Source organism: Anser brachyrhynchus (assembly GCF_964034855.1).
Source record: "Anser brachyrhynchus genome assembly, chromosome: 1".
Classification (NCBI taxonomy): Eukaryota; Metazoa; Chordata; class Aves; order Anseriformes; family Anatidae; genus Anser; species Anser brachyrhynchus.
This window is the reverse complement of record NC_137694.1, coordinates 46,234,416-46,259,048: the sequence shown is the minus strand read 5'-3', so window position 1 is coordinate 46,259,048 and position 24,633 is coordinate 46,234,416. Positions and strand designations below refer to the sequence as shown.

Here is a 24,633-nt window from a genome sequence, read left to right as displayed (position 1 = left end):
TTACAACTGGATAGCAAGGAAGGAAAAGCAGAAAATGATGCATAGAATCATAGAATCATTTATGTTGGAAAAGACCTCCAAGATCATCAAGTACAACCGTCAACCTAGCACTGTCAAATACACCACTAAACCATGTCCCTAAGCTCCGCATATACCCATCTTTTGAAGACCTTCATGGATGGTGACTCAACTACTTCCCTGGGTAGTCTGCTCAAATGCTTCACTACCCTTTCAGTGACATTTTTTTCCTAATATCAAACCTAGACCTCCCTGGCACAACTTGAGGCCATTTCCTCTTGTTCTATCACTTGTAGTTTGGGAGAAGAGACCGATCACTACCCTGCTACAATCTCCTTTGAGGTAGTTATAGAGAGCAATGAAATCTCCCCTAAGCCTTCTTTTCTGTAGGCTAAATAACCTCAGTTCCCTCAATTTCTCCTCATAAGACTTGTTTTATAGACCCTTCACCAGTTTTGTTGCCTTTCTTTGGACACACTCCAGCACCTCAATGCCCTTCTTGTAGTGAGGGGCCGAAAACTGAACACAGTATTCAAGGTGCAGCCTCACCAGAGCTGAATACAGGGGGACAATCACCTGCCTAGTCCTGCTGGCCTTGCTATTTCTGATACAAGCCAGGATGCTGTTGGCCTTCTTGGCCACCTGAGCACACTGCTGGCTCATATTCAGTCAGCTATTGACCAATACCCCCAGGTGCCTTTCCACCAGGCAGCTTTCCAGCCACTCTTCCCCCAGCTTGTAGCGTTGCATGAGGTTGTTGTGTCCCAGTTGTAAGACCCAGCACTTGGCCTTGTTGAACATCATACAGTTGCCCTCGGTCCATTGGTCCAGCCAATCCGGATCCCTCGGTAGACCCTTCTTACCCTCAAGAAGATGAACTCTCCCACCCAACTTGGTGTCATCTGCATGACACCAATGAGGGTACTTAAATTAGTAGCTTAACTTTTTTTATCCTTGAAAGGCACTCAACAGACACAATAGAACGTGTTTTATTTACAATGTAAAGTAACGCTTTTAGCATACTTTTCAGATTAAAATCTTAAATTCATTAAACTATCACCATGTATCTCCCCTCTTGCATCATATCAAAAATTACGTATAAGCAGTTGCATACAGACCTGAAATTCCTCTCAAATTGCACTAGAATGTAATCAAGTTACACCGATGAAAAGACTAGAATTTAACTTCTTTTTCTGATTACTGAACCAGCTCCACTTATAGGTAATACATAGAAAAGTTCACTATTATCTACATTTCATGTATGCAACAAACTCAAAAGGAACAAAATTTATAGAGAGTGCTACAGATTTTTAGAACAATTAGTTTGTTATCATCTAAACCAAATGAATAGGTTGCTGCTGAAAAACAAACCAGATTAAGAGTAACAACTAAAATGCAAATTTGCTCCAAACTTTCCACCTAGCAGACATCTACATGTCTTAACATTAAAAATACTTTTGATAGATATTGATAATCAACTTTAAAATTCTGATTATGTTTGAATTAAATTGAGTTGTGTGAGACTTGTACATTTTACTTTTAGCTGTTTCTGTTTCATACCAAAATATTAAATTCAGAAACGTATAGTTGAGTTACACACACAGTAAGAAAGAGAAACAGAAATTGTCTTTCACTTCAGAATGGACTTAGAAGAAGAGAAAACAAATAAAAGCTTTACCTTACTGGTTGGTATACAATACAGTAATACAGATAAACCTTTGTTATTATTATTATTATTATTATTATCTTAACTGCAACTCACTACGTATGCTCAGAGGACTAAAAATTATTATTTTTTTTAAAAGGCACTTTTTTTTTTTTGCCGGTTCCTTCCATTCTAATCATCTCATATAGGCCTCAGAAATACAGCTGTTGAACAGAAAACTTTCTATAAGTTAGAAACATTCTGGAAGGGAGAAGAAGAAGCTCCAAAAGAGCTCTTTAAAACTTTTTTTATAGGTTTACTGTTGTAATATTCAATGTTCTTTCAGAAAAAAAAATAAATTATAGTATGATGAACCACTGCTACATTTCTGTTCTATCATCTTACAAAGAAAAGGGGATGTGTACAACTCAATGCTATGTAACATATTTTTAATAGTGCAAATAGACATGTAGCCAAGCAAGCATATATTACTTTATGATTTTACTTTAAGGGAAAAATAGAGTCAAAGAAGTGACCTGAAACCACCTGTTCCTAGGGATCCTGAGGGAAATATTCCCCCATTTTAAGACAGTCTCTAAGAAATTCTCATTTCCATCATCATCACAGCATTGCTGTATTTTCTACCTCCCTGTTTGCCAGATTGATGCCCAAGAACTTAGGTTTCCAAAATTAGTAACCGCATTCCACTTATTATATGGTGTTTGTTTCCCTTATTGTCAACATTTAATTGCTAATTAGCCTTATTCAGAGAAAGCAAATATGGGGGAAAGGAACAAATCCTCTAAAGAACAGTCATTTGAATAAAAGACAGATACACATTGCTCCATACATGCTTATCCACATGAGGTCAGATGGTTTAGAAGTTGATTTGAATAGAGATAAACAGTTCATATCACTTCTTATTTTATTAACACATCCAATGCTATTTCTGACAGCAGGACTTAGAGGTCCCGTCTTCAGTTTTTTTCCTTCAATATGCCTTCTTCAAATTCTTTTATTTTCATATTAGTTTAGTACCAACTTAGTGATCAGAATATCCACGTAGTTAGTGACATAGAAGATAGTATGTTTGGAAAGCAGCTTCAAACTAACATTGGCTAAGAGGGTTTAGTCTAGAAAATTCATTTAAGCCTGAGAAAAGACTGAAAGATAACAGTGTATTGTAATTACTGAAGAGCTCGATAACACAATAATGAAATTAGATTGGAAAAACTTAACTTTCTCCAGCAAGACTATTTTGAAGTTCAGATGGGATGGAATTTAGGTCAGTTAGAATTGTATCTAAATTTTCATGCAATCACTAGTACAAAAGATCAGTTTCTTGCAAAAAGACATATTGTTTTTGGATGGAATCACAGGAGTCAGCTTCATCTACAGCTTTCCAGGTACCACTGCTATCAGATTTTTGGACATTATACACTCTGTGGTGAACACATTCCTTGTAACACTGAGCTATAATTGCAATGAACTTTGTGAAGCAAGTTATTATGAATAACTTGACAAATAAAAGTTTATAGTATTAATTAACCCTACATTTCTCTATTCCCATGGAATAGACTGTATCTTTGCCTTGTATAACTGTGCAAAGAAGATGCTGGAATTAGAAGCAGCAAAAAGAAGGGCAACATAAGGAGACTGTAACAGGCTACATATGCTGGACAGCTTTAGGGGGACATAAAAGAAATGGTTTGAGACAGTACCAAGTACAATTCCAAGTAGCAGTTCCTGGAATAGCTCTATTACTTCACACTAATTGCACTCAGTTGAACTTGATTAAAAATTGACAGGAAGAAAAGGGATAATCTTAAAGATGAAGGCTCAAGTTACCTTGGTTTAAAGAATGTCTTAGCAGATTTTGGTGTATTGTAATCTTGTAAGCAAGAACATGATGAAGAAAATGAAAAAACACAGAGAAAAGAGGCCTTAAATTTGACCTTCTCAGGCATTTCATCTGGAGTTGTTTGTTTGTTTGTTTGTTTGAGATGCTCTCTACCTGGAAGTGTCTGTATGTAGAAGAGGGGAATGCTTTATTTACCAGCATTTGTTGACTATGTTTACTTTATTACATGGCAATATTTTCCCCTTTTTCTGTCACTGGAATACCATGAGGTTCTTTTGGTAATTACTAAGGGACTGTCAACAGACAAAGACACCTAAAATTCCCCTCTAGCAATGAAAGGTATTTTCTTTTTTCTTTGCATTCCCTTCATTTTGTATTTCACTTCTAGTAATTCCACAACTACTTATAATTGAAGAAATAATGCTTGAAGAGTATACATAGGCATCACAGTTTGATCTTATTAAATCAGATCATAATAAATGAGATATTTGAGTAGAAAACTAGCATTGATAAATACGTGACCTAGTTTAAATAGTAGCTTTGATAATGTCACAGAAAGGATCATTCCTCCAGCAGAATAAAGTTTGACTGCATCTAGGAACGAAATATAGCCGGGAATTTTAAACCAGACCTCTGAACCAAGTTTCTAATACTTCTGTCTCTTTGCAACATATCTAAATAACTACAATAATATGCTGAATATTGTGATTCTCTTGAAAAAGAAAGAACCACAAGCTTATGTTTAAGTGTAGGGCTGGTTTTGCTTCATAAATATCAGGCTTGTGAGACAAAACAATTTGATCAGAAATTTACTTTAAAGAAAGATCTGAAGATACTTCTGAAGAAACCTAATGTGTGACTGAAATAATATTTTTCCCTTGTAGAACAAAAAAAAAATCATAGTCTACATATTGAAGACTGCATTCTTGAATTGTATACTCTAGATTGTTCTAAGGAACAAGGTTGACTTCTTAGATGAATGATGTTAATACTAGCCAGAAAACAAGATGTAAAAAGAATAAGAATTGCATTAGGGTATGACAGTGGAGACAGACTTTGTAACTAAGAAATAAACTCGGTAAGGACCTCTAGATATTACAATAAGATGAGGGAAAAACTGTATGCTCTTTTACAGATGAATGGTATGTAGAATTTACTGAAAATGTAGAGATTTTCATGAACTGAAAACACAGATTGCAATGAGATTACAGACAACTGCTTACATTTTTTGCTGCATACATGAACTTTGTAGACTATTTTCTGATCTGAAATGGAACACGAATATATGCAGAGCTGTCTTTTCAATTTCACAACGCAACTACATTAACTCCGTGAAGATGTAGGAAAGTTAATATGAGTTTAGAGAAAGATCCTTTATTCTCACTGATTAAGCAGAAATGAAAAGCAGAGTGACAACTTCAGCTGCAAATGTTGATTGCACCAAGCTGATATTACCAAGATGTCCACAATTTTGCCATCTTTGATCTTTAAGACTTAAGAGTTTCAAAAGGACTTTGGGGATGCTCTATAATAAAACATAGAGGTATAAATTAGACAGGCATCTCCCTGAAAGCCCTTACTGCCCTCTTCTGGAGTAAATGATCTTGCACATCTAGTGGTCTTCACTTTTGTTCAATGTGAGGACCATCTCACTAATAAAAATCATTACCTGATTATCAGGTCTTTATTTTTTCATTTGTGTTGTCATACAAAATGCCTGCCAAACATGCATTTAGATGATCAAGAAAATTATTAGCATTTCACCATGACAGAGGTACATGCAGTAATAACTTCCTCGTGCAATGAAATGGACTCACTTTTACTACAGAAATTTTAATGGTGGTAGCTAATATTTGCATTGACTGACCTTCAACTTGAGGTGAAATGCAACACTATAAAATCATGATCATTCAGTCTGAATTCTAGAATGCTTCTATATGATCAATCTTCTTACCACAAATAGAGCTGTAAAAATATGTATATATATACCATGCCAAAGCTGCATTCAAAGTCCACCTTGTACATACTGGAGTAAGAAAGTTTCTGTCTACTTGCTGTGGGTTCTTCCACCCATTAAAAACGTTCAAAACAAATAACAGATTTTTCACCCTTACAATTTAAGTGCAGGCAACCTGATACTAAAGTATCTTCTGCCATTCATGCAGGCAACATACATATAGGCATTTTTGTTTACACTGCTGTTGACAAAGCCACCTGACCCACAGCTAAAGCACATAATTACCCTGGACTGTTCTCCAGCTAATTAATCAGAAAATGTTGCAATATGCTATCAGTAGGATAATATAGTGCTGTTGTAGAGTTCAGTGTTTTTCTACTTGAAAGAAACAAACTTCTTGAATACCAGGATCCCTATTTCAACTCAGGGGATGTAGGGAATAGTAAACACCAAGTAAAACTGCCATCCCCAAATCTAAAATGGAATTTTCTCTAGTTCACCAAAAGGTACAAGAGATTGATTCTTCTTTGTCAGCAAACTGTTGAGGTAGATGTAAAATGCTGAAGATTTAAGAATTAGACAGAATCGTTATTTTATTGTATTAATCTCCTGCACTCATCCTGAAGGAAACATAAAAAACCCTGAAACTGAGTAGGGAAATACTAATGCCTTATTTAGATGGTAGTTCCTGATTTAGAAATCCTGTAACAAGCATTTTGATTGTTTCAAGGAAGGCAACAGAAAACTACTAGCTGCAGTTACTATGAAAACGGCTTCCTTCTGTATGTTTTTCTTTTGTGTTCAGGCAGAAGAACCTTGAACTCAAGAAGTACGATAAAATATCTTTTTTCCTTTTACTGATGCTTTTTAAAAAATCCCAAGACACATAAATGCCTAAGAATATAATGCAACAGGAAACACTCAAATACACACAAATCCTCAATTATTGAACTAAATAATTTTTTTCAAGATGCATATCTTCCATGAATTTTCAGAACAAGTTGGCAATTCAGAGGATTATAATCAAGACATATGAAGAATTTAATTGTCACTGTAGATCTGGAAAAGGAACAAGGAACCATTCAGTGAAACAGCAGCTAGTTAAAGAGAGCAGTAGAGAACACTGTTTCTGCTACTCCTTGCTGAGCATTATTATTCAAGGTTTGGCTTTTCGAGTGAGAGACAAACCTCAGCAACTTTTCTAAGAGAGACAATATTTTTCCATTCTTTCTGGATTTTGCTATTCTCATTACAAATTAGCATCCTTCATCTCGTGCAGAAATAGAGCATCATCTATCGTTAAGGTATCAAAATGATCTTAATGGTGAGCAAAATAAAGGTTTGGTCTTTTCATTCAAACTAAGACTGTGTCTAATCTGTGATGCTACTTTTTAAATAATTTTAGGCTATAAGCCACCTGAGAATGGGGGATTGCACTTTTACTATAATATTTCATTTACTGATGGTAAATTAATGATTTATTTATGGTAAATTGTACTCTTGACAAATTTATAAAAGATGCCAGAACTTCAGTCATTTTCCCTTTGTTATTTTTTCTTAGCTTTCTAGGCAGAGACAGAAAAGGAAATTTAGCTTCCACTCAATTCATAAATCAAATCATCCACAAATTAGAAAAATACAGTTCTAATGAGCATAAGATTACAGTTCCAGTTTCAGATCGTATGAAATGCGGTGATTACAAGTTACTGAACATAATCCATTGTAGATATAACCAAACGAGACAAAATGAAAACAAATCCAGAAACTGTGAAGAAATTAAACAGAATTGTGCAACAGCAGAAATCTGGAGAAGTTCCTTATCTGACTCCAATGAAATTTCTTTCAGTTTTCTTAATTTTGTTTTTAAGGATCAGGATGTATTTAGTACCATTAAATTACCTGAAATAAAATTGTGATTACTGAAGAAAATTTACAGCAGAAACAGAACCCCCCAATTGAAAGAACCAAATGCCCCAGATACCATTCAAATTAATTATTTCCAGTTAGGCTTGAAAAGTTTTGCTACTAATCATGAAATCAGGCACATTCTTTTACTTTCAAAGATAATGTTACAGCCAGTTCAAGAAAAGAAATATGAATACTTTCTGGACATTTTAACTCTTTCTTCATAATAAAGATCATTCTTGGCTTTTTTCAAGACAGTTCTTTAACAATAAAGTTTTATTTTCCTTTAACTATGAAATTAAAATTTTTATGATCATTTAAAAGCAATAAGTTCTACAGATTTCAGAATTTTCAAACCCTACCAACCAGAAATGTACAGGATTCACACAATTTGAAGAAAAATTGTACAGAAGCTTATCAATAAGTTTGTACTAAATCTCTACATTTACATATGCTTTTTGTTTTATAGTAATCTATTTATACCTTAAATACAGTATCCCTTTAAAAGAAATAACTCTATCTGCAGGTCAGGTAAACTAGCTATCAAAGACATTTGTTTCAGTACACTAGCATTCCCAAATACTAGAGTCTTCTGCTATAGATTTAACCTAAATAAAGCAACTTCCATATGAAGTTTGAAAGGACAGAAGTAGCTAAATACATTGTTTATTAACACTTTCTTGCTCCTGAAGTTCTGTTCTGTGAAGAAGAAAAGATTTTGATCCTTTTTAAAGTGTTTTCATTATATAAATCTATATATATAGATAAAACCCTCACAGTTACAATCACACTATAATTCTATGCAATTCTTACTGTCAGAGCCAATAGACATAAGTTTTGCTTTAGTTAATCCCATTACTAATGCAGAAAAAGGAAAATGTCAGGCTACTTAGAAATCTTTGCTTCCTTTTTTTTTTTCTTTATATATATATATATATATATTTATTGAGGTCTACATAATGATTTCTTATTCAACTTTTCCAATTTAAATTCATTTTAAATATGCTGATCACACAATGATGGAAGTAGACGAGTATCTGAATCAGTGTAATTTCCAAACATATGGTACCTAAATTCTAGGCATTTGAGATGCCATCTGAGAGATGCCAACAAGAGTTAGCAACAAGTTGCCAAACCAACAGAGTTTGGTTTATTCAAAATACAACATCCAGGAACAAGTGTATTTTAATATTATAGGTCATGTTAAATGAGACCCCTTTGTTGAGCAACATTAAAAATTCAGGAATAATTATGCATATTTATAATAAATGTATTTCACTACTGAAGACAACAGCAATTTCAGCAAAAGCCCACAGACCTATGGTTTTATTGTTTATAGGCAAAGTAAGCTTTCTTTCTATACCTGTAAGTTCTCTCTCTTCAACGCTGTCTTCCAGAGATCCAAAGGAATAATTAGGTGGACTGATTGCAGGAGTAGAAATAAAACTTGTACAGGCAATGGATGAGTTGATTTCGAAGTAGTCATGGCTGTGATTCATTCGGTGAAATTCCAGAGAAGATACTATTGATGTGCGCTGCTTGGGCTATAAGAAAAAGAAGTTTGGAGTAAAAAATATAGAATTTATATTCATGTATAATTTTTATCACTTGACATTTAGTAAATTTACTTAGAGTTTCTTTCTTTTTACTGTTTTTATTTGGCCCAAAGGTTATACTAGTAAAAATAATTTCAATCAACAAGCTGTTATGAATTAAAGATAATTTCTTTCAAAATTTGGATTAATCTTTATTAGAAAAAAAACGCGTATCAATTCTAATCAATTTAATTCAAAATAAGGCTTTGCAACCTCATATGTAACTGGAATCATCTTTTACACAGGCAGCTCTGCACCAGCTGCCTTGCTGGATACATCTTGAAAAACAATTAGACTACTTATGCCTGTATAAAGAAATTTACAAAATAATACCAAGCACTCAATACTCAAAAGCAACCCTCTACTGTTTATTCAGTTTTTGAAGGGCTACCTTAAGTTTTCAAAGATTGAAATGTCTGAAAGCTTAGGGGAAAATTGTCAGCTTTAAAAAAAACATATATGGAAATCAGATTTTCTTAATAAGTTTTCATGGAATGCATCTATACTAGTTTCTATCAAGCATGTACTTTTGAAGTAAACTTCTGGATTGACCCCACTCAATGGACTGTACTTTGCACTGCAGACCAGCCTCAGAGCATTAGAAACTCATTCCTTTTGGGTGGACCTACACCATAATGTACATTCCAGGATTGTATAATTCCAGGTCCTTATGTCCTTTTGATGATAAGACTACGCTAAAGCTAGTCCAAAGTAAAATCCATGAAATCTATATAGTTTGAATATCAGGTCAGCAACAATTTTTTCACTCCACAGATCTGTTCCCATTACACTGCACTTCTTATTAATATAGACATAACCATAGTGTTCTCAGTCATAGACTACAAGGCACAGACCAATAATGGTTTGCAACATCATGATAAGCAGTTTGTTGCTAACCTGCAGCACTGATATGGCTCCACACACTAAATAGCCTTGATGCTCCTTGCTGCTTTAGATGCAATGACCTGAAACATTAAATGGCTTCTCCAAAACAGAGGAGGTCCTGCATCCTGGGGTACAGCTGTCTGTATATTTTACCCTGCATGACAGGGAAAAATATCTTGTGAACTGCTGCCCAAGATAACTAAAACTGGAAATAAATTAATAGAGAAAGAGAATAAACATGTTGTCTTGTTGCAACATGTTAGGCTTAGCAGGACAGAACATTTGTAAAGGTCAAGGATTTGCTACTTAACTGGTGTCACGACTAAATTATTGTCCCGGGAGCAATGAGATCTTCCTTGGACCATGAAGCTGTTCACCACTCCTTACTTAGAACTACCTATTAAAATACAATCTATCCCAGTGGAGCAATTTTCAATTTTGTTTGTGGTCTATTTCATTTTTAGGTTATGAGAGCTACAATGTTTGTGTTACAAATACAGAACTAGACTGCTTTCACCAAAAATGTACACTTTCTATTGGAATGTCTGACCAAAAAATAAATACATAATTAATAGACTTGGGTTTGGATAACACTGACTGTTTTTTAAAGTTGTGTTGGGCACCATATGAATTAACTGTGTCCTGTTCATACTGATAAAAATTGTGAAGGGTAAATTCGGGCATTCATCTGGAACTCATCTATGGTCTATTAAGGGAATTTACTTTTGTTAATAATTAAATATAGCTTTTTGCTTTGAAAAGCTGATTCCTAGGGCCAGTAATTTCATGGGAGAGTTCAGTGAACAAGGCCAGCTTCCAACATCAGAGTCTGGTTAAAAGTCATTGTTTGGGACCTAAGCCAAAATAAGTCTCTTATCAGGCCAAAAATACCCACATGTGTTAATTAAACCTAAACTGCACACTTGCTAGACAACAAATTCATCAATGACTTAATTATTTCTAAAAGCAAAAAAGATCTCTGGTAATTTAGAAAAATGTTGCTGGCCCTTTTCCAAGCAATGTGTCTTTGTGGTTTTGCAGGAATTCAGCTTCTGAGCTGAAAGACACTTCAAGTAACATGATGTGCAGGATCCTGGTTACTCTTAAACTGAGACAGTTCTTATCCAAAAGGGCAGTTGGGATGGTCCAGCTTAATCGTCCCAAGCAGGTACATAAACAACTGCTCTGGCCTTTGTCCAGTCAGGTTTCCAACCACTGCCTCAACTGTGTGCCGCTTTGTTAGAATCTGAATGACAGCATCTGATGCATCATATACCCCTCTGCTAATTTACGGATGATCAGGTGTTTCACTACTCCTTACTGTACTATTACAAACTACTGTAATATTAAAAAGTTTGACAAAAATACCTGCAGAAGTATCTGGAGCAAAAAAAATATTCTGAAGCTTGTTTTACAGACCAGTTTAGTATGCAAACGCTCCTAACTTCTAAAAAACATGTCCATCAATAAGTAGTCATGATTTTCTCTGGATACATGGGATAGTGATTTTAAAATATGTCTATAGTGATTTTCAAAAGATAATTATGGAAGCTGAAATATGCTTTCTATTTGTTCGTGCTAACATGCGACCATCTGCTGATCTGGGTGACACAAAATACTTCCTATATTATTTTGGGCTTTGACATTATTATTATTAATTCAACATATCTCAGCTTAATATGTCTTTCCAATGTAAGGGTTCTGAACATAACCTCAGGCAGGCTCTAGCATGCTGCAGCATAACACTTCTGATTTACTGTTTGGAGTTAACAAGGTTCATCTGCCAACATGTGCCAGTAATTTCTCTACATAATTACTGACGCATCTTACATCTGAGCTTTTGTAGCTAACTAGAGAAGCCTTTTGCTCCATTGCTGGGTCGTGTAAAATATTTTGTTGTTAAAGTATGCTAATGGTTCATTAATATATTCTAACTATATCTGGGAGCCCAAATTCATCAAGTGCAAAGTTAAGCCACAGAAGAACACTGAAAATATCAGATAGGCAAGAAAGGATGATATTCTGCTATTGAGAGCTAACAGTTTCTCTTTATGATACATATAACGGCACATGCATCTCTTTCATTTTATTCTTCAGAGTGTTGGAGTAAGCAGTGGTTCAGTGAGGAACATGGTTCAATTAAGCACAGATTCTGTGTAAAGATCTTCTCTTCTCTGAGTGAATTAACCTCAAAAACTCATTGCTTATAACACCTGCTTGTGCCTGTGTATATGTGTGTAGTTGATAAGCCATAGAGACACAGTAAAACAATTTATGTTGATTGCATCCCTCTGTTTCTCATTCTCTAAACTACAGTTCACACCTTTTTTTTTCTACAGTTAAGATTAAATTCAGCTACAGATTCAGATAACTAAATTTATAACATAGCAATTTACATCTACACTAGGTAACTAAGCTCCCATTAGAGTCAATTGAGATATACTCAATACAGTCATAGAATCACAGAATCTTTAAGGTTGGAAAAGACCTCCAAGATCATTTGGTCCAACCATCCCCCTACCATCACTAAACCATGTCCCTAAGCACCCACTAAATCATGTTCCTAAGCACCACGTCCAACCTTTCCATAAACACTCCCAGGGATGGTGACACTACCACTTCACTAGGCAACCAGTTCCAATGCCTGACTGCTCTTTCTGAGAAGAAATGTCTCCTAATTTCCAACCTATGCCTGCCGTGGCGCAACTTGAGGCCATTCCCTCTAGCCCTATCACTAGTTATCTGTGAGAAGAGGCTGACCTCCAGCTCCCCACAACTTCCTTTCAGGTAGTTGTAGAGGGCAATAAGGTCTCCCCTGAGCCTCCTCTTCTCCAGACTAAACAACCCCAGTTCCCTCAGCTGCTCCTCACAGGACTTGTGTTCCAGGCCCTTCACCAGCTTCGTAGCCCTTTTCTGGACATGTTCCAGGGCCTCAGTTTCCTCACAGGCAGAGCCAGCAGCGGTGGTGGCTGGCCATTTAAATCAGGCATTGCTGCCATTTCACAGCCACAGGTGATCGGTTCTGAGGCAGTTGCGTTCTGCAGTGGAGCGGGGGATTGCGGCAGGCAGGCACTTTTCTGCATCAATCATTAGAGCCCAGAAAATAATTCACCTCACCCCAATCAACTTGATTTTAGTTCGCTTGTCTTAATACAGGCATTTAGCATCACTGGATATTCTCTGGGGCATCCCACCTGAGCCTCCAGCAGCCATCCAGAAGACTGCAGGTCTCCCCTACGTTTCGTATCATATCTGACAGCCTCCATATGCATGTGAAAGACAACTTCATGGCATCTCAAATGACATTAGATGCCTATTTTTAGGCAACTGTGTTGAATCCTACATCTCTCTGGAGCATTATGGTAGATTGGACATCCAAATCAGAGATTTTTATGTACAGAGAGAAAAGCACAGCTGTTTTACTCCCATGTTGAATTCCACCTCTAGCACACATGTAGACACACTTGACACCTTACTTCATTTGTTAGAATATGGAGCCAAATTCCAGTCTTACTAGCAGAATTTATAGCCAGTAATGAACAAGTCACTTACTGGAGTCTTGCACCTTGGCCTCCTGGATTGCATCTGCCAAAGCCACTCCCAGATTACATTTCCCAAGATCTGTCAAGACAGGTACTGAATAATTCTAAAAAGATTATTTACTATGTAGAACACCATAATGTCCAGGAAATGTAGTTGGGGTCAAAGTTTTAGAGCAGTGGAAATTGTACAAACACAAAACTCTGTCCCAAAGAGAATGCTTCCTTCATTCTTTGTACCAAAGTCGGCTTTGTCAGTCATCACATCCACTTCATACTACTGAGAAGGTCTGTACGCACTTAGATAATCCTTGTGAATCTATAGCATGCTCATGACTTAACTTTACCCCCATATGTATGCTACATAACCACATACAGATTTGTCCTTAAGTAGTTTTCTTTATTCATTACATTCACATATTTAATTTGTTATGTGTAAATTTCTTTAATGACTGATTTTGTTTACTTTGAAATGTTTCTTGATGACTATTATTTCAATTGTCCTAACACAGACCTAGAAAGTCCTAGATCAGTCTAAAACATATCAAATCACCCTAACAAAGAAATTCATCATCAGTGCAAAAGCAAAAATATATCAATAAAAATATTTGAAGATATTGCAACAACAAGATTTAACTAACTTTCAAATCAGGTCTAATAAGAATATTTTCATGCTAAGTCAGTAGTGAATATATATCAATGAAAGATACCACTTAGAATACTGAAAAACAGGAAAGGCATCAAAGTACACATATTGAATTGCCTTTCTACTAAATGTACAAGGAAGACATTACTTAACTGCTCCAATGAATGGAAGCTACATGCAAATTCTGTATGCTAGCATGACTTATAAGTGAGCATGAGAAGGATCATTCAATATTTCTCACAACATTCAAGAAAGGGAGTTTTACTCCAATTAAATATCCGTATTTCCAATTCCGTTCCCAATTAAACATCAAAATATTTCTACAACTTTGAAGTACTCTGCAATACAAGCTTGTGACTCCACCTTCTCTTATCTGGAATTTGTGTACAGAGCTACTTCACAGTCTTCACAGAATTAATTCTCACAACACTTCTCTGCACTCTGGCAGTTATTAGACCCATTTTACAGATGCCGAACAGGGGTACAGAACTCTCACAAGTGACAGATGTGTGACTCATTCAATCACTGAGAAACAAAAACCCAGTAGAAATTCTGCAGTGTTCCTGATAACTTCCAGCTGCCCGACATAATGTCCTACTTGGGGCAGAGTGGCTGGAAAGCTGTGCAGAGGAAAAGTATCTAGGGATGCTGATTGATGCTTGCCTGAATATGAGCCGGCAGTGTGCCCAGGTGGCCATGAAGGCCAAGGGCATCCTGGCATTCCTTGTATCAGGAACAGTGTAGCCAGCAGGACCAGGGAGGTGATCTGTACTCTGTACAGATCTGCACTCTGCTCTGGTGAGGCCGTACCTCAAGTACTGTGTTCAGTTTTGGGCCCCTCATAACAATAACGTCATTGAAGCCCTGGAACATGTCCAGAAAAGGGCTACGAAGCTGGTGAAGGGCCTGGAACACAAGTCCTGTGAGGAGCAGCTGAGGGAATTGGGGTTGTTTAGTCTGGAGAAGAGGAGGCTCAGGGGAGACCTTATTGCTCCCTACAACTACCTGAAAGGAAGTTGTGGGGAGCTGGGGGTCAGCCTCTTCTCACAGATAACTAGTGACAGGACTAGAGAAAATGGCCTCAGGTTGCGCCACGGGAGGTATTGCAGCCAGTCGCCGAGGTGATCGGCTCTGGGGCAGACGCGTTCTGCAGCGGAGCAGAGGATCAAGGCGGGCAGGCCTTTCCAGCATCGACGCCACTCGCAGCAGCCGAGGGAGCCGCCAGAGCTCGGCAGCCCTCGTGAGGACCCTGACGAGGCATGGGCAGAGCCAGCAGCGCCCCCTCCCTGGCCGTACAAAGGCAGTCCCTAGGAAGCGCGAGAGAGCAGGAGCGCGGCGACCAGGACGGGCAAACACGCTTCAATCAGGGCAAGGCACAGCAGTGCGCGCAGGCAGGGCAAGAATGGGGGGCGCCCTCACCGCTCTTTTCCGACGGTCTTTCCAAATGGTGGTTGTGACCTGCTCATGAAGAGCCCAGCCATGGTATCAACCAGGCAGGAAAACATGGCCTCCATATCTCTTGTGGCCTCTCTAGCCACAGTCACTGATGTGGCTACCCAGACAGAGGTCTCAGGGAAACACACAGTCGTCCAGGTCTTGGGCTGCAGGGTGTGCCTGAGTCTTCTGTCGGTATCCGACAGCAGCAGCGGTGGGTATGCCTGTGGGAGGTGTGCCCAGGTTGAAGAATTGCTCGGCCTGGTGGTGGAGCTTCGGAAGGAAATGAGTAGGCTAAGGAGCATCAGGGAGTCAGAGAGGGAAATTGACTGGTGGAAGTGTACTCTACCCTCCCTGAGACAGACTCACAAGCCACAACACAAGTAACAAAGGTTCCTCTATCCCACCAGGCAGCCACTACACAGAAGTCAAAAGTTACCCCATCCCGCCAGGCAGCAGGAGGGGACCTAGGCTAGCAGGGGGAATGGAAGCAGGTTGCTGCTCGGGGTGGTAGGCAAGCCCTCTCCCTGCCCACCTCACCCTCCCATCTACCCTTATATAATAGGTATGAGGCTCTAGAACATGACAGTCAAAACAACAATGTAGACGAAAGCCCATCTGGGTTGGAAGGGGTGCCTAAGGCAAAGCAATCTACCCCCCGGCATCGCTACATCTTCTGTCAAGAAAGAAAGAAGGGTTATCGTCATGGGGGACTCCCTTCTGAAAGGGACAGAGGGCCTGATATGCTGTCCGGACCCAACCCACAGGGAAGTCTGCTGCTTCCCTGGGGCTTGGGTAAGAGATATTGCCAGGAAAGTCATTTGCCATGTAGAGCCCACCGACTACTACCCAATACTGGTTTTTCAGTCTGGTAATGATGAAGTAGCAAGGAGAAGTCCGAGAGTGATCAAAAGGGACTTTAGGGATTTGGGGCGACTGGTTAAAGGATCAGGGGCACAGGTTGTGTCTGCCTCTGTCCTTCCGATAGGAGGGATCAGTGTTGACAGGCAGACTCAGCCCATCAATACATGGCTTCGAGACTGGTGCCACCAGCAGAACTTTGGGTTTGTTGATCACAGGAAGGTCTACACAACACCAGGCCTGCCTGCAGCAGATGGGATGCACCTCTCTCAGAAGGGGAAAAGGATTTTTGCCCAGGAGTTAGCGGGGCTGACAGATAGGGCTTTAAACTAGAGTTGGAGGGGGAAATGGATAAAACCAGGCCTGCCGGTGATAAGCTAAAGGATGGCGTGCTAGAATCAGAGGAACCGTGTGCTAGTGAGGTCCTTTGGTCTGCTCCACGAGGTATTGCGTACAGTGAGGTGCATTTGAAGTGCTTCTACACAAACGCTTGCAGTATGAGGAATAAACTGGGTTTCATTCCATTGTGCTTAGAGAGCTGGCTGATGTCATTGCAGGACCCCTCTCAATTATTTTTCAATGGTCTTGGGAATCTGGAGAGGTCCCAGTAGACTGGAAGCTGGCAAATGTTGTACCAATTTTCAAGAAGGGTAAGAAAAAAGACCCTGGCACTACAGGCTTCTCAGTCTCACGTCAGTGCCTGGTAAAATTATGGAGAAGATTATCCTTGAAGTTATTAAAGCGCATCTGGGGGACAATGCAGTCATTGGTCCCAGCCAACGTAGGTTCACGAGGGGTAGGTCCTGTTTGACTTACTTGATTTCCTTTTATGATAAGATCACCCATCTAGTCGATCAAGGGAAACCAGCTGATGCGATCTTTTTGGATTTCAGCAAAGCTTTTGACACAGTTTCCCATAGGATCCTAGTGGACACAAGTCCAGCATACAGCTAAACAAAAACATCATACGATGGGTGAGCAATTGACTGATGGGCAGGGCTCAAACGGTTGTAAATGGGGTTGCATCAGGCTGGCGGATGGTCACTCAGTTTTAATCTGCAGAAATCAGCAGGCCTGATTAATTCTCATCAGTCAAGCATGCTGCCAAAAGTTACTTGGTTTATAGGATCTGAACTAAGATCATAGAATGTCTTGGGTTGGAAGGGACCTTAAAGCCCATCTAGTTCCAACCCCCCTGCCATGGGCAGTGATGCCACCCACTAGATCAGGTTGCCGAGGGTCTTGAACACCTCCAGGGACGGTGCATCCACAGCTTCTCTGGGCAACCTGTTCCAGTGCCTTACCACCGTCTGAGTGATGAACTTCCTCCTAACACCCAATCTAAATCTCCCCTCTTTTAGTTTAAAACCATTCCCTCTTGTCCTCTCATTGTTTGCCTGAGCAAAAAGTTTCTCTCCAACTTCTTTTATAAATCCCCTTTAAGTACTGAAAAGGTGCAATGAGGTCTCCCAGGAGCCTTCTCCTCTTCAGGCTGAACATCCCCAGCTCTCTCAGCCTTTCTTCATAGGACAGCTGCTCCAGCCCTCTGACCAACTTCACAGCCCTTCTCTGGACTCGTTCTAAGAGATCGACATCCTTCTTGTGCTGGGGGCCTCAGATCTGGATGCAGCACTCTGGGTGGGGCCTCACAAGGGCAGAGAGAGGGGGACAATCATCTCCCTTGACCTGCTGGCCACTCCTCTGTTGATACAGCCCAGGATTCAGTTGGCCTTCTGGGCTGCAAGTGCACGCTGCTGGCTCATGTTGAGCTTTTTGTCCACCAGAACCCCCAAGTCCTCTGCTGGGCTACTCTCAGTGCGTTCTTTTCCCAGTCTGTACTCATGTCAAGGATTTCCCCGACCCAGGTGCAGCACCTTGCCCTTAGACTTGCTGAACCTCATTAGGTTCACATGGGCCAACTTTTCTAGCTTGTCCAGGTCCCCTTCGATGGCATGCCTTCTTTCAGTTGTATCAACTGCACCACTCAGCTGCAAACTTGCTGACAGTACACTTGATCCCTTTGTCTATGTTGTTCATAAAGATATTCAACAGCGCTTGTCCCAAGACAGTCCCCTAAGGGACACCATCCATCACCAATGATCAAGTAGCTTTGAAATTGCAAAATCTGGAGATTATGATGGATCTGGTTTTGAGTAATGTATGTCACCTAAAAGTGACAGAATGCACTGAATTGCTACTGTACTCCTGAATCAATTATTCTGTCAAGTCTCAAAATACTATGTTAAACAAGCTGAAGATGCATTGTCTTTTTAACAAGGTAATCTAGTCTTCTGTTACTTCATTTCATATAATTTTATCTTAAATTACACGTACAACTACAATTAAAAATAAAATATAGGCATTTTCAACACCCATCTTGACATTCTTGTTTTTATTTCTTAACATCTTAATTTAGTTTAAGAGCAGAAGGCAGAAATTACACAGTGGCTGGAACATATATATCCCAAGCAGCCACAACAGGGAGCTTACAAGATCATGAGAATTTAGAAAAACACACACACAGATATAAAAATAAAATGGTTTCACTGTAGTTTTTTTTTTCTTGCCTTTTTTTTTTTCTGTGAACTGTAAATCCCTTACTAATAGTATAACACATTTTAAAACTAAGTTAATTTTTAATGGCACTATGAAAGTACTAGAAAATTGTTTGATTTTCTGTTTAGGGAAAGACACCTCTTCCATCCAACATGAGCAGAAAGTGCATACTTCTTCACAATGATCTCCATGACCTATCAGCACACTTTGATCATCTCACCATCAAGGCACATTCAAGGCACATACACAGCTCTTTTCTCTGTGGCTAGAAAGTCATGCAATGTGACTAGGTACCATATATGCACAGTGTTTTCTGTTTCTGTGTTTCTGTTCTCTGTGCATGTTTTACTAGCTCCTCCTTTAGATGTCCTCCACTGGAGTACATTACTGAACATCGGGGGGTTGCTGCCGCCTTCCATCTTACCTCTGGTCTTGTCTCATATGACAAGTGAGACTGGGAATGAATAAGGGGAAGAATGGTTCTTCTCCCAGTTTCCTTTTCCCTTGGCTTTTACTTTCCATTTAATTGCAACCATATCACAGCTGTGGGTTGTGAGGTGTAGTAGTTTTAACACTAAAAACCATAACACTTTTGCAGTGGTTTCCCTCTCTGACTAAAATTTGAAGATACTCCATTATTCCTATCCTAGAAAACATTGCTTGAAATGAGCTCCAAATGGTGAAAAATAATTTTGATAAATAAGAAGGATGTCTTGTTCCTCATTTATATAAATTTCTAGCTTTTAAAGATAAGAAAATGTTATCTTCAGTGAAACACCTGGAAAATGGATGCTGTAAGGCCCTTTTCTTTTTTAAAAAAAAAAAAAAAGGAAGAAAAGCTCAGTTTTCAGCTGTTAGCAATATCCCATTTTGAGCCACAGATTATGAAAATTACTTATATCATTACATTTGCATATTAAAAATTTTGAAGGGTCAAGGTGATAGCTGTTTTTTAAGTTGCATGCTACAGATAGCATGCATGTGTGAAAATGTGGTGCATTTTCTGATGATGATAAAAGATTATTCAGTAAGTAAGGTGCTCAAAACTGCCCGGTACTACATACTACATAGAAACAAAGGAAAATGCTACAAATCTGGTGGCTATCCATTATAGCACTGTAGATAAGGCTTTCAACTTCATAATTTTGAACGTATTACCATCTCCAAACATATATATAGTAGGGTAGGGCAACTGGTATGGATTAGTTCCCACTCTTGCTATTAAAACTATTAAACTTTCAGAGAAGGTTCTGCAAAAAAAATCTGCCTCCTTGGAATGGACCTTGGCCCATTAAAATTCCAAATTAGGCCCAACAATGGACAATTTTGGAGAGAGGGAATTGTACAGGACCATAACTGTGCAAAGACTGTGTTAAGAATGCAACATATAGTATGGATGACTACCTTAGAGAGCTCAGAGACATTCTCTGACACTGCTTAATTCACTAGTGTCAAAGTACATACCTACCATTCAGTATCCAATCTTTACGCTCAGTATTTCACCAACTTGGACTGTTACAAATTCAGATATGAAAAATTTTCAATTGTTCCGTATCATTTATGTTTATATTGAACCAGGAAACTAAGCCAAGAGAAGTTCTTGAGGTAAACGACCAATTTCACCAGGAAAATGAAGTAATATTCTTAAAGCACAACACTCCTTAAAATAAAGAGTGTTTTTCTGTGTTGTTAGTCTTGTGCTTCAGTATGTTGTTGAACTGTGATTTAATGCACTCACACATACTGCTTGCTGTTTTCATTAGTACTGTGTCTTGGGTAGATTTATTTGTATTTTCATATTATCTCAGCTCTAATTAAAATAGTCCAAATAGAATTATGTTTTATAGTTACGTGACAAAGGGGATATTTTACACTGCATCTCTTTAATAATATTTTGGCTAAAGTTGTTAATAAGTGATCACAAAGTACCCATTATCCTCTAAGGAAATTTTTTGAAAATATCCTCCTCTGGAGCTGTTACATCTTCCACCCATTAACTGTGCAGCAATACAGAAAAATAAAATAAAATAAAAAATCCATCCTGTAAGGCAACTCTAACCATATCCTCTTTTGTATTTTGTACTCAGTATTCTGAAATAACAGAATTTTATCATGTCTGTCCTATTTTCAGTCATGCATATATGAATTACTAATCACATCTTAATGGCATTGACAGTAAATCTTTTCCATCTTTGTTTTCTTTTTTAGGACTGCTTAGGAGCTTTATTTATCTATTTGCTTCTTTGTTTATTCATTTCAATATCATTAGAATGAGAAGATATCAAATTATTTGCAGTGGATTTGCATAGACACTTTAAAGGTTTATAAAAAAAAGCATATTTAGAGATAATTTTCTGAAAAATCTACATACCTAGACTTAACCTTATTGACTGCTGTCAACTACCTTTAAGTGCCTGCAGCCTTAATGGATCTATATAACCTTGAAAACACTATATATTGCAGGAAAAATTTCCAGACCAGACAGAGATGAAGTATGAATCTGTCCATCTGTGGACAATAGAATACATTCAGATTTTAGTGGGTTTAGGGAATGCTCAGCACCTTTCAAAGATAGTCCAAACTTCATAATATCATGTACACAGGGGTGGTTTTTAGCTTTGACATATGGGGTTTATCCCCCACAAAATCCTAACTCTCAATAAAATATTTTAGTCATCTTTCCCTTTTCTGCTAAGCATGGACAGTGCATATGGTTGTATGAATTCCAGCAGCAAAACACGAAAACATGGAGTGTGCAACTGAACTGGGAACATACCGTGTCATGAGCAGTACTTCTCCAAGGAGATATTCATGCTTATTCCCTGGCTGGCTGAGTGCATGGTAGCTTAGGCTGAGCACAGAAAGCAGCTCGTAGGAGAAAAGAAGGTCCCCTATCTGTCCTGTGATCTCATTCAGAAGGTGAGTGTTGAGAACTTACTGTGTAACAGTGTTGTCCAACTCTCTTTTTGTGATCAAATCTAGCAAAGCAAACTTTTTGTGTTGCAAAACACGTTTAGTAAATGCATAATAGGGTTCTCATTCATTTGTGCACGGATGCAATAGCCTTCAGTGGGCATTTCACTGATATTGTCTAATCTTGCAAGCTAACTGTGACGAGGGTCACAAAGCAGAAAGTTAAAAGGTTCTACAAGGTAATGAACATTCAAACACTCTTTTTCAAATATAATAATGAAATATTCCCACTTTGTTAATATTATCTTCGTAATGAATAACATACTCTATTCTTGATCTGTCCAATCTTTGTTGCACACACTTATCAAATTCCACTAAAAAAATTAAATTGTGCCTTGAGATTTCCATCAGCAAAAGCCATTAGAGCTGCCACGTGTATGTGCATGTATTCAGAGCAGCTACATGCTCAGATGGTCAGACAAATGGATAGGTGACATAGGAAGGTGTCAGAAGTACAGAAGAAATGGGGCAAAGTAGAACATTGGTAGCAGAACCTGAAACGCTGCAATAGTGGCCAGTAGATGGTTTGGGAAGAGCTAGGGGTACTGCAGTTCGCCAGGGTCATGGGAGAGGAAACAAGATTATTTCACCATAGGGAAAAGTGATTTTCTGGAACAGTGGTTTTAAAGAGCTGGCTGAAATTATATACATGTATAATTTATTATTAGTAGTAGTAGTTCAAAGGACTTCCTGCAGCTAACTGCAAAAAGGATGAGACATAATTTCCTTAAATATAAGTGACTGCCAATTTTTAGGTCAACTGGAGAGGCTCTGGAGTACGTCCTGTGAATGATCTGTCTATTCATGCCCAGGCCACTGGGGGTGGAACATCACAGTCCCTATCTTTCCGTATGCCTAGATGTACTACACGTAAATAAGTATACCGGGCTTACTTATACATGCACAAAATTGTTGTACTGTAGACAAGGCACACCTTATAGCTCAAACAGGTGGGATAGGCCTATCAGAGACTACAGACGTCCTGAAGGTTTCTATGACTGCTTTCAGAAATGAGGCAATTTATTCTGTTCTCTAACATTTAAACTATTATCTTCTATTATACTCTTAGACATCTTAGCCAGAGGGACACATTGAACCATAGATGGAATTGTAACTTTGTTTAAAGAGGTTTTTTAAGAGGTTTAAAAAGCTGAATAGAAAATATATATATATGTAAAGACAGCACATACAACCCCCTCCCCCCCCCCAAAAAAAATTTACTTAGATAGTTGCAGATCTTTGAATTAAAAAGGCAAGAATGAGATGAAGAAAATCTCTGTTCCTTTGTCATTCCATCAGAAGTCCTCCTTACATTACTGAAACAACACTCTTAGGAAGCTTGCCTCACATAAAATGGGGACAGCAGTAATTTATGATGGATAAAATACAGGTCACTTCTATATAATCCACATTTCAACACAAAAATGTGAAATCCACACATCATCAAAAGCTGCACCTACAGTTAACCATTTGAAGCGTACCTTATAAAGACAAGAGAATATGCAAATGCTGGATCACATTTAATAAATTTAGGATTTAAAAGGTGAAAAGTTAGAATTAAATTTTACGACAACTAGCCAATGACTCCCAAGTGAACAGCACCGGCAAAAGAAACAGTCTCTTAGGAAAAAAGGTGCTCTATGTATATAGCTTATTTGTTCAAATGGAGCTGAAATAAGTAATAGATATAAATAAATAATAGATATAAATAAGTAAAAATAAGGACAGTCTTATTCTTTTCTATGATTAATACTAAAAATATATGAAGCTTCATATGCAACCCAGCTTTGTTCAGGCTTCATCCAGACAGAAAACTATAGGAATTATGTTAGAATACTCAGTTTTACTATCACTTTCTAAAATTCCAGTTCTGATAAGATGTTATATTTTACTATATGTGCTAATGTATCTACATTAAAAATCAGAAGAGAGCCTAAAATTTCAGAGGACTCTATTTAGTGCATTAACCTGCTTGGTCTCCTACCACATCTATTATTTTTTCTCCCACGTCCTGTTAGTATACCTCACAGAGGCATGGGCCTTTAATTTGCAACTGTATTACTTTATCTAAGTCTTCATTAAACAGCAATTCATGAGTTAAAAACTTACTAAGATTTATCTGGACAATCTGGAAAAAGGTATCAAGTGATTCAAAACACTACACTAAATTCTGTTTGTTTCTTAGCTGCATATACTTATCTGCATGCATATAAATTTTCAGCAAAACCTCTTTCAGAGTTTTTTTGACCTATGCACTATGTGGCAGACGCTTACAGACCCTGTGAAAATCTGAAAACAAAAAACATGTTTGCAAAATGCTAGATCACAGGTAGAGGCCATAGCTGAGGTGCACAGACAACAGCACAGATCCCGAATTACTGTTACATGAGCTAGCTTTAGGACTGGAGCAGTAGAGGTGGGTGGCACTGTGGCAGTGAACTTAATGCTGCTTCTGAGATCTGAGTTAATCTCTCTCCAGGGTGCTGCACTGTGCCAGGGAGAAACACCAGTTCAGTGAAACTGGGCTACAGTTTCAGTAATAGCACACTGAACTGAGTAGTTGAGACATACCCAAAGAGAGTTTTGGATAGATTTTAGAGAGCAGTGGGATCTCATAAGGGACAAGTGGTAGGGTCACAAAAAATTGCAGGCTTCTCAGCTCAAAATTCATCATAACTAAATGAAGAAAGGATTGATTGCCAAAAATGTAGTGAAAGATGGGAAGAAAAGAGAAATTTCCAGCCAGGTTTTGTGAGGA

The 24,633-nt window shown here is 38.2% G+C and overlaps 1 protein-coding gene across 5 annotated transcripts in view; it reads right to left on the bottom strand.

Moving 5' to 3' along the window:
- ANKS1B (ankyrin repeat and sterile alpha motif domain containing 1B) overlaps nucleotides 1-24,633 on the bottom strand; it is a 441,985-nt gene that overhangs the window by 256,538 nt on the left and 160,814 nt on the right. For all 5 annotated transcript variants that reach the window (XM_080595951.1, XM_080595956.1, XM_080595957.1 and 2 more), the window contains exon 12: nucleotides 8,750-8,930. In XM_080595951.1, coding sequence (XP_080452077.1) covers nucleotides 8,750-8,930 — 181 coding nt within the window. The remainder of the gene's footprint in view (nucleotides 1-8,749; nucleotides 8,931-24,633) is intronic.